Genomic DNA, 11652 nt, shown 5'->3' on the forward strand with positions numbered 1-11652 from the left:
CCCTAAGATATCAAGAACTTATACTTCTTTCTTTAGTTTTTGTCACTCAAAAATATTTTTTTGATAATATTGATACAATTTTTTTTAAATTTTCATATTCATATATATGGGTACACACGCAACGACTAGTTACCAGGTATAAGTAGTAGTAGCAGTAGTAATCGATGGAATTGCCTGGAAATCATTAATAAATACTATTAGTATTCGGTCATTTTCCCTGCCCTTTAAAGAGAATGGGATAACACTAGAATAAGTGCTTTATCTGAAGGTATAACTCCTCTTTTCCAAATTATTTCTGACAATATACCAATATTCAATCATAAAATAGAATCTACTGTTAATGTGTTGTACTATTATAGTGTGTTGGTTTGAATACTTTATTCTAAATAAGAACATTGTGGTATGTTTAGTTTGAATATTGTATTCTAATTTAGACTATTGTTGTAACGACTCGACTTGTCGTTTTAAGAATTTTAGTCCGCCTGGTGGCATAAGGCCATGAGCACCTTCTTATTATGTGTATTGACTTGCGTGCGTAATTGAATTCAGTTACCAAATAATTTGGAGTGATTTGACACACTTGGTCCCCAAAACGGAAGCTTAAGTCTTAGAATTTTTACCGTAGTCGAAAATGTATGAAGACGACTCCGGAATGGAATTTTGATAATGTCAATAGCTCCGTATGATGATTATGGACTTAGGAGCGTGTCCGAAAATTTATTTGGAGGTCCGTAGAGGAATTTGGTTTGAAATGGCGAAAGATAAATTTTTGGAAAGTTTGACGGGGGGTTGACTTTTTGATATCGGGGCCGGAATCCGATTCTAGAAATTGGAATAGTTTCGTTATGTCAATTATGACTTGTGTGCAAAATTTGAAGTCATTCCAGATTTGTTTGATGTGTTTCGGCACAAGATATAAAATTTAAAATTTCAAATACTAGAGGCTGTATGAGAAGAGTTTGAAAATGACTTTTGAAGAATTTGTTCTTCGCGAACGCGAGGGGAGTCTCGCGAACGCGAAGAACAAACCCATGGGCGGTAGAATAAAATCCAAATTCGTGTCATTCTTCCATTTTTGGACCAAGAAAGCTCGGGTGAGGTGATTGTTCGAGAGTTTTTCAAGGAAAATATTGGGGGTAAGAATTCCTAACTTGATTTTGGTTAAATTAAATGAATCTATTGTTGTTTTTATCACTAAATTAGTGAATTGGGTTGAAAATTTTAGAAAACTCTCTTGGTTTAAATTTAAGATTTGGAGGTTGATTTGTTTTTGAAATTCGATAAAATTGGTATGGTCGAACTCGTATCGGAATGGGTGTTCAGATTTCATGAAAATTATGTCGGGTTCCGAGGGGCGGGCCCACATTGACTTTTGTTGACTTTTTGGAATAAAATTTTAAATCGATATATTATTCTCCGGAATTATTTTCGATGAATTTTAATGAAGTTATACAATTAATTTGGATAGATTTGAGTTGTCCAGAGGTCAATTCAAGCAAGAAAGATTATTTTGAAATATCGGCCTAACTTCAAAAATGTAAGTGTCTTGCTTAACCTAGAGTGAGGAAATTACCCCTAGGCATCGAGTCTTATGTGTCGTTTGTGAAATGTGAAAAGCCGTGTACGCGAGGTGACGAGTACGTAGTCGGGCTTGTATGTGCAAAATATATTGGGTTTAAGTCTTAGGCATATTGTATAGTAAATTGGATAATTATTGCCATTTATTTAATCATCTATTTGCCATGCCTAAATCCTTGTTGGTTGAACTTGTTTTTATATAACAATTTGATGTGATTGTTATTTTAATATTTATGTAATTCCGTGAGTTTGTTGGTTTGATAATTCTGGGAATTTAATTTTAATTTTAAATTTTTCCTATGCAAATAATTAATTAAGCAAGTTTTAAGAAGAAGCGTTAATATAATTATCTAAATTTGGATTAATGAAGGCTTTGATTTATGCTGAATAATTTCTATCTCTGTTGATTGTTTTTTTTTGTGGTGTTATACACATTGTGTGGAGCCTTCGGCTATTTATTGTGAAATTTATTGATTTGGTTGTATCTTTGAAATTTGGTTGTGGCCATTGGGCAAATTGTGATATGAATTGATTTTGTTATATTATCGTGATAATTTCCCATATAAATTGTTGTGTTGTGTGAGTTGTTATTTTGAGGATATAAGGGTGGCATTTCACTGTTGTTATTTTGAGGATATAAGGGTGACATTTCGCTGTTGATATTATGTGGGTATAAGGGTGACATTTTACTGTCGTTGTGTTTGTTGGAATATTGTCTGGGTGGAGCGATAAGGGTGGTTATAGGAGCGATAAGGGTGGAACTAGGAGCGATAATGGTGGCTATTGAAATTCTCTGGGCGGAGCGATAAGTGCGGCAATAGGAGCAATAAGGGTGGCTATTGAAATTGTCTGGGCGGAGCGATAAGTGCGGCAATAGGAGCGATAAGGGTGGCTATTGTCAGGGACGATATGTGATGATGTGGAGTTGTGGTGTTGATAATTTTCATGTGATGTTGTGATTTTCTTATGTTTACTTTTATACCTTGTGCAATTTGTCTTGTTGTGGGTAAATTGATAACAATTTGATTTATGTTGAAATTGAGAGCATATGGCTATTGCCATGCGGTTTATAAAATGAAATGTGGGCACGAGGTGCCGTGAGTAAATAATGAGGATATTTGGCACGTGAATTGTCCGTGCAGTTGTGATATGAAATATGGGCACGAGGTGCTGTGATGAAATGATAATGATAATTAGCATGTGAATTGTCCGTGCAGTTGAGATATGAAATGAGGCACGAGGTGCCGGGGAAATATGATGATTTAATTATGGGCACGAGGTGCCGTGAAAATATGAAAAAGGGGCGAGACCCGTATTTTTATGATTATGAAATGAGGTGTCACATGGTGACTTTTTAATTGAAAGAATTATATTCAAAATATTTATTTTGAAGGATTTTTACTTAGAAAGTATTATATGAAAGAATTGTATTTGAAAGATATTTATTTGAGGAAATTGTATTTGAAAAGATTTATTGAAAGAATTATATTTGAAAAATAATTATTTGAGAAAATTACATTTGAAAGAGAGTTATGTGGAAGAATTATATGTGAAAGACATTTATTTGAAGGACTTAATTTTATTGGGTGTAATTGTGTTTATTAATTGTTGAGTAATATTAATGGTATTCTTGTTGTCTGTTGTGCATATCACTGGTTGTTTTATCGTGCCCTTATTGTTATTTGTTTCCTATTATTTTGTATAATATATATTGCACATGTTATTAGACTAGTGAATGTCTTGATTGTACCTCGTCCCTACTCCATTGAGGTTAGTCTTGATACTTATTGGGTACCGACCGTGGTGTACTCATACTACACTTCTGCACATTTTTGTGCAGAGCCAGGTATTGGAGACATCGAACTTGAGAAGAGTTAAAACGGGATCGTAAGGATTCAAGGTAGAGCTGCTTGGTCGTCGCAGCCCCTTGGAGTCTTTTTATTTCATTGTACTGTTAATTTTAGTGGTTCAGAAGTAAATCTCCTGCTTGAAAATTGTTTTCTAATTTTTTCTTGATTTGCTTTTCAGGCCATAGAAGCGGCGAATGAACTCAATCGTGGCACAGTAGAGGCTGGTGCCCTGGGGGAACATAAAATTGAGGGGATATATGCCCGTGGCTATTCTCATATGTCACTATGTTCTAGGTGAGGATTTTAAGCGAGTCTTTGATGATTTCTTGGTGCGAGAATCTGCTCAGGTGATTATTCTTCCCAATGAAAATCCTTTTAGATGTTACCTTTTTTGCCAAATACATACACAACCCCTTAATATTGTCTTGTTTTTTCATTTTGAACTTTAACTAAGGCTTCTCCCTATTAGACACTTCAACTATAGTCAAAGTGTGTCTATTAAAGAACCTTATGCTGACATGGCGCAAGGAGTACTCTTCATTTCATTTTAAGCTGAGCGCTTGATGAAGCCATGAATAATACTCCATCCGTTTTAATTTATGTGAACTTATTTGACTGGGCACGGAGTTTAAAAAAAGAAAGAAGACTTTTGAACTTGTGGCGTAAAATGAGGCACATATATTTTGTGTGGCTATAAATCATTGTATAAAGGTAAATTATTTCCAAATAAGAAAAAAAGTCATTCTTTCTTGTACGGACCAAAAAGGAAATAAGTTCGCATAACTTGAAACGGATGGAGTATATTTTTCCAAATAATTGTTTTTTCTTTCTTCTTCTTTCTCCTCCATATTCTCTATGCTTTCTTTTAGCTTTTTTTCTTCCGTTGTCTTTTCTTCCTGATTCTTTACTGATCCATCCCACTCCCAATACTGAATAATTTGTCAATTTAAATCCAAAGATGCTCTTCAAGTTTTCACATATCAGATTTTTAATCGAATAAAGGCCAAAATACCATGTTGTTTGACCCTTTGTGTGTCCTCTGTTTCTTCAGGCGAGGGAGCCACAGTTATGCAGCAGACATTCTTTTTCGTTTCTTTTCTTATTTTGATTGATTCTTTCGTCTTCCATTTTAATAGGTAATAATCACTTCTAGTTGACAAATTCCAAGAAAAGGGGACAGCAACACTTGATGTTCGAGTTACCCTTTGTTACAGCTCCATGGAGCTTAAAAATGAAAATCCATTTGCTCGGAAGGCTTAAAAACCAGCCGTGAATGATTCTTTTGTTAGATCTATTATTCTTTCCATTAATTTTCTTGCAGTTAAGGTGGTTATGGAGGTGCATAAGGAGGTAAGAGAAGCGGAGGAGACGGCTTTAAATTATGTCTATGGTGGTTGCGTGTTTGGTGAGGTGGTGTTGTGGTGGGCTGGTGGGTATGTTTTGAAGGAGTCCGGAACCAAAATAATACATTTTTGGACTCAAAGAATAAAAATATGTGAAAAAAATACATAGTGACCATAATATACATAGCGTCTTTTTAAAAGACGTTATACCTTAACGGCCGTTTGACCAGTTAAGTATAACGTCTTTTAAAAGACGCTATATATATAGCGTTCTTTACTGAGACGCTATACAACGTTCCCAAAAAAAAAAATTAAAAAATCTAAAAATCCTTCATTTTTAATCCAAAAAAACTTGTGTGGAGCCCACCCGTCCCACAAAAAGTAAAGATTTTCGGTCCCACGTGCTAGCTAAGGCGTTATCTCGAATATTGTTGCTTGTAAATCGACTTTCTAAAAATCTTAAATCGAGGTATTCCGACTTGGTTTTTATTAAAACTTGTATAAAAAATGCATATTAGTTGTTTTTTATGTGCTCTATGTTATTTTGTGATTGTTTTGCGATTTAACTAATTTGTTGTTTTTTATTCGGATTATAGTTTTAGTGTGCTAAAAAAATTCGTAAAATAGAGAAATTGTTATTAGTTGTTAAAAAATATGTTAATTAGTTACTTTTTACTGTGGTATATGTATTTTCGTGATTGTTTTGTGTTTAAATTGATTTGTTATTTTTATTCAGTTTAAATTATTTATTTGCTAAAAGACTAGTAAACTAGATAAATTGTTGCTTTAGTTCCCAGTATCTTGTGGCCTAATGTAGTGCTCGTATTTGTAATGTAGTGACCTTTTAGCGTAGTAAAACGTAGTGCCCTTTAGCGTAGTATCCTTGTAGTTATAGAAATTAATCATTTAAGTATCTCTTATTCCCAAAAAATACGTCAAAAAGCTAATAGTTCAAACACAAACTATCTTCAATTATAGTCAACAAACGTAAGAACATAAGAATTCAGGATACATTGGTGCTTCTGGGCCTCAAATATTGTGTCCGGAACCAAAATGTAAATATTTAATAATTAAATATTATATAGTTATGAAAATTAATTATTTAATTTTAGTATAGTAAAAAATAAGTCAGTAACAAACAAGCCAACATATTAAATAATACCATATGTTTACAGAAAATAACAATTCTCTCTAGAATTTTTCTCTCAAATTTCCGCCGTCATTGTAGCAGTGAACAGTGCCAAACAGTATCATGAACAGTGACTTCGTCGCGGACAAAGCTGGAGCTTTAGGCTTCAATGGCCACAATGGCCGGCGACCAACCAGCTTTTCCGGCTGGTCTGCCCTCCCCAAGCGTTGCACAACAACATACAACAACTAATTCCAACCCAGCTCCTCTAGATTACTCGAAGATTTTGAAACCAAATTCTTTAAATCCTCCAGCGATGGCTACTGCTGCTTCAATTCAACCCATTCCAATGCGAAGAGCAGTGTATTTGAATGGCCAACCAGTGGTTAAATTCACAGAGGCAGAAGTAGATAGAATGAACGTGATTGAAGGCCTCCAATATGCTGTCGTTGGAAAGCTGTCATATGGTTCTCCGGAGATTCACGATCTTCGCCGAATAATTCCAACTCAATGTGGTATCAAAGGTGAGTCTAATATCGGATTCCTTAGAGATCGTCATGTGTTAATTAGATTAACTCTATGGCAAGATTTCCTCGATTTCACATCGAAGAGTACGTACTACATCAAAGCCAAAGATGGGTACGAATACCAATTGCGTACTCTTATCTACGATGCAAAATTTAAGGCGGGTGAAGAAACCCCGATGGCGATGGCGTGGGTTTCTTTTCCTGGACTGCTGCCTACCTTTTTTGTAAAGGAAACTCTGTTTTCTTTTGCTACAGCTATGGGAAGGCCAGTGTGTCTTGACGCGGCAACTACAAATAAAACTAGGCCGAGTTGCGCAAGAGTAAAAGTTCTTGTCGATTTGTTGGCCGAACTACCTAAAAAGGTGTGATTGGATATTGATGATGAAGCTTCTGGTGGTGTTCGAACAAAATGGGTGAGAATTCAGTATGACATGCTACCAAAATATTGTAAGGAGTGTAAACTACAAGGGCATGATGAAATTGAATGTTGGCATTTGCACCCCGAGCTTATTAAGAATCGAAGCAGCAAGAAAAGGAATGATCTTGCTGAGTTGAACAACTGGAATTCTGCTGCTGATGAACAAGGAAAAACCAAAAATCACTGTACCCCTTTAATGATTCTCACGAGTGGAAAAGTAGTCGGGAACGTAGGTGCACAGTGGAAGGAAGTTCGGGATAATCGGGGAACCAACAAAAATAACAAAACCCAGGTACAAGAGCAAACTGGCAATGCAATCATGCCAGTGAATGCTGGTGTACAGCAGGTGCACAATAACTTTGCACTGATGGAGGTCAAAGAAGATCAGACAAACAAGGTTCAAACAAGGAATAAATTTGCAGTATTAGAGGAGGAACAAAGTGATATAAACGAGAACAACCAACTGGTTTTGGTGGGGGAAAAACTAGTCTTTAGTTCTAAAGATAGTCCTACTCCTTCTGGGATTTAGTCCACAATCGACTGGGTTCTTAGAAGGTTTGGGACTAGCAAAGAGGAGCTAAAACAACTCAATGTGACCACAAACCAATCTTGTCATGCGATTACATCTCAAACTTTTAAAGATTCTGGGCGGATGGAGGATCTTGATGAGGTAAACTCTACAAAGGTCTTAGGGAGTGATGCAGTTGAGGTTAAGAATGATCAACTGGGCAAAACAAAGACAATAGAAGACAAGGTGAAGAAGGACAACAATCCAAGCTCACCCGGCGATAGGCTGGCGACGCCAGGCCTAAAGCCGGGCTCACCCGGCGATAGGCTGGCGACGCCAGGCCTAAAGCCAGGCTCACCTGGCGATAGGCTGGCGACGCCAGGCCTAAAACCAGGGTCACCTGATGAGGAAGCTACAGTAAACCCCAACCTTCGAGCCACTGGAGAAATTTTGGCCTATGTAGATGGTGTTCCGGCGTATGTCCATGAGCTACAATTCAAGGAGTATGAACAGGCTGATGAGCGGGCAATTGTTCCAAGAGCATCCGGGGAAATAGAGGAAGTGCCTATGGAATCTGGCACTGATCAAACCATGCAACTACATCTTAATGTTCTAACTAAGACTCCAATACAACATTTACATGATTTAATTACACACAATGTGACACCAATTGATGAAGACTTATTGAGACAAAATCCAATGGAAGATGAAGGAGATGATGAATCAACTGCTGAAAACTTCAAACAAGTGGCTAGGGAAGGGGATTTATCACCCACAGCTAGTGCTAAAGGAGGTAAAAAAACTAAGAAGAATCAGAGTAAAGATCCACCACAACCTTCAAGAATAATGCCCAGGAGGGCAGCTTCTCTATCTAGATGATGATCAAAACATTAATATGGAATATAAGGTCTGTGAATACACAACAGGTCTTTCCTAGGGTGATCAATATGAATAGGGAGCATAATTTTTGTATAGTTGCATTGATAGAGCCTTTTCAAAAGAAGGGACTCATTGAGAGATATAAAAGGAGGTTGAATATGGAGACTGCTTATACAAATATTAATGGGCAAATATGGTTGTTCTTCGATGCAGTGGTGGAATGGGAATTAGTGGAGGATACTGAGCAACAGGTGACTGTGAGAGTGTTTCACCATGACCTGGGGCAGCACATGATGATGACATTTGTTTATGCAAAATGTTCAGCAATGGAGAGGTTGGATTTGTGGGATCACTTGTATTATTTAGCAAGTGATATGAAATTACCATGGTTGGTAGGAGGGAATTTCAATGTGTTATTGCATGAAGATAAGAAAATAGGGGGACTTCCAGTACACCCTCCTGAATATGAGGATTTTGCATTTTGTGTAAAATCTTGTGGTTTGTTTGAGCAAGGCTACAAAGGAAGTCCATTCACATGGTGGAATGGGAGATCCAATGCTGAGTCTATATTCAAGAGATTGGATAGGATCTTTGTGAATTTGCCATTTCAGAACATGTTGCCAACTATTGAAGTTGAGCATCTAATCAGAACTGGATCAGATCATGCACCATTGCTAATGACATGTGGGGTGCAGACAACCAAGTTTGTCAAACCTTTCAGATTCTTGAACTTTTGGACAAAGCATGCTACATTTATGGATGTGGTGAGGCAGAATTGGGAAGCTGATTTCATAGGGGATCCGTTTCTGATGTTCAAGCAGAAAATCAAGAGGGTGAAGGCAGCACTCTCAAAATGGAATAGGGAAACATTTGGTGATATCTTCAAGCAACTGGCTATTTTGGAGGACATTGTTAGGGTGAAGGAGATGTTGTTTGAAGAAGAGCCTACAACTGAGAATAGGATTGTGCTTCAAAAGGCTCAATCTGAATTGAAGAAATACTTGAATATTGAGGAGCAGTATTGGAAGCAAAAAGCTGGGATGAATTGGTTTGCTGAAGGAGATAGGAATACAAGTTTCTTTCACAACCATGTCAATGGCAAAAGAAAGAAATTGCAACTGAAGAGGATCAAAAGTGGCAGTGGGGGTATGGATTGAAGACCAGGAGCAATTGGCTACAGCTGCAGTGGACTTCTATCAAAAACAGTTCACAAATGAAGGTGATGCTTCTGAATTTCCCTTGCTCAATAATGTACCTTCAATGGTCACTATGGATCAGAATTTAGAACTTAGCAGATTGCCAACAATTGAAGAAGTAAGGGCAGCAGTTTTTGAGCTTAGTGGGGAGAATGCTAGTGGCCCTGATGGATTCACTGGCTTGTTTTATCAAACATGCTGGGATGTTATTGGTGCTGATATACACAACATGGTGCTACACTTCTATGGAGGAGCTGCATTGCCTAAATCCACCACTCACACCAATCTAGTGTTGCTACCCAAGAAACCTAGAGTCGAGACCTTCTCTGACTTAAGACCTATTAGTTTGAGCAACTTCATTAACAAGGTTTTGTCTAGGGTGTTACATGACAGATTGGAGATTTTTTTGCCATCTCTAATAGCTCCTAATCAATCCGGATTTGTAAAGGGTAGGAGTATATTTGAGAACATCTTATTGACTCAAGAAATTGTCACTAACATAAGGTTAAGGGGAAAGCCAGCTAATGTGGTGATCAAGCTTGATATGGCTAAGGCCTATGATAGGGTCTCATGGAAGTACTTATTGCATGTGCTAAGGAAGATGGGATTTTCTGAACACTTCATTAACATGGTGTGGAACTTGATATCAAATAACTGGTATTCAGTATTGGTGAATGGGCAGTCCTCAGGGTTCTTTAAGTCGTCAAAGGGTGTGAAACAAGGGGATCCCCTATCTCCAGCATTGTTCATTCTGTCAGCTGAGGTACTTTCCAGGTCTTTGAATAAGCTTTTTGAAGACAAGTCATTTGTGGGATTTGGAATGCCTAAGTGGTCTGATTCTTTAAACCATTTGGCGTATGCTGATGACACGATAATCTTTGCATCTGCTCATCCTCCCTCTTTGAGCAAGATTATGGCAGTGTTAGGGAACTATGAGAAGATATCAGGCCAGATGATCAACAAAGATAAGAGTTCATACTATATGTATTCAAAGGTTGCTAATGGATTGTTTCAGGCAGTTGGAGCTATTACAGGATTTGCAAGAGGTAAATTCCCCTTCACATATCTAGGGTGTCCTATTTTTTACACTAGAAGGAGGAAGGACTATTATGAGGAGCTTATCAAGAAGGTGAAGGCTAAATTGCACTCATGGAAAGGAAAACTGCTGTCATTTGGAGGAAAGGCAACACTCATCTCTAGTGTGTTGCAAAGTATGCCAGTTCACATGTTATCAGTCCTTGATCCACCAAACATCATCCTGGGGCATCTACATAAGACTTTTGCTAGGTTCTTTTGGAGCACAAAGGAAGAAGGGAGAAGCAGACACTGGGCTTCATGGAAAAATCTTTGCCTTCCTAAAGAGGAAGATGGGATAGGTTTTAGGTCCTTAAATGATGTCTCAAGGGCACTGTTTGCTAAACTATGGTAGAGGTTTAGAACCACAAAATCTTTGTGGTCTAATTTCATGTGGAATAAGTATTGCAAGAAGGAGCCACCAACTGTGGTGCGTTTTAGGGGAGGGTCTCATGTTTGGAGACAAATGCTGAATGCTAGGGAAGAAGTAGAACATGAGATCGTATGGGAATTGAAGAGTGGAACAACTAATATTTGGCATGAAAATTGGACTGGATTGGGTGCACTTTATCATGTATTGCCTGAAGACTTTCCAATCAATGAAGGTCTTCAGGAGGTGGCAGAACTGCGGCAAGGGGAAACATGGGATGATCATCTGCTAGATCAAACTTTCAATGAGGAAATTGCAGAACATATAAGGCTAAATGTGCACTATGAAGGTAGTGAGGGATATTGGGATAAGCCATACTGGATGCCAACTCCTTCAGGAAAGTTCAGTGTTAGCAGTGCTTGGAAAACACTAATGCATAGGGCGGATCCTAATCAGGAATTCAAGTTAATGTGGACTAAAGGCTTGCCATTCAAGATATACTTCTTCTTCTGGAGATTGTGGAGGCAGAAAATAGCCACCGATGACATGTGGAGGAGGCAAGGGCAAATGGTGATGTCTAGGTATTGGTGTTGTCAGCAGCCCCAAGAGGAATCCATTGAGCATATATTTGTCACAAGTCCTACTGCCTCTAAGGTATGGAAATTGTTTATGGGGGCTGCTGGAATTTCTGTGCAATTGATTCAATTGAAGCAGATTATAAGGCATTGGTGGTATGCTCAGTGTTGTCCGAAATTAAAGCCACTATTTCAAGCAGTACCA

The 11652-nt window shown here is 37.7% G+C and overlaps 1 protein-coding gene across 1 annotated transcript; it reads left to right on the top strand.

Annotated features, from left to right (window-relative positions):
• The first annotated feature begins 8300 nt into the window (after positions 1-8300).
• Positions 8301-9389, top strand: LOC142173724 (uncharacterized). Its single transcript, XM_075239358.1, has one exon. It carries the CDS (start codon positions 8301-8303, stop codon positions 9387-9389), a length of 1089 nt encoding a protein of 362 aa, XP_075095459.1.
• The last annotated feature ends 2263 nt before the right edge of the window (positions 9390-11652 follow it).

Source organism: Nicotiana tabacum, chromosome 19 (genome assembly GCF_000715075.1).
Source record: "Nicotiana tabacum cultivar K326 chromosome 19, ASM71507v2, whole genome shotgun sequence".
Lineage (NCBI taxonomy): Eukaryota > Viridiplantae > Streptophyta > Magnoliopsida > Solanales > Solanaceae > Nicotiana > Nicotiana tabacum.

Excerpts from the sequence above, each read along its gene's own strand:
- LOC142173724 (XM_075239358.1), top strand. The coding sequence starts at position 8,301 with ATGAATAGGGAGCATAATTTTTGTATAGTTGCATTGATAGAGCCTTTT.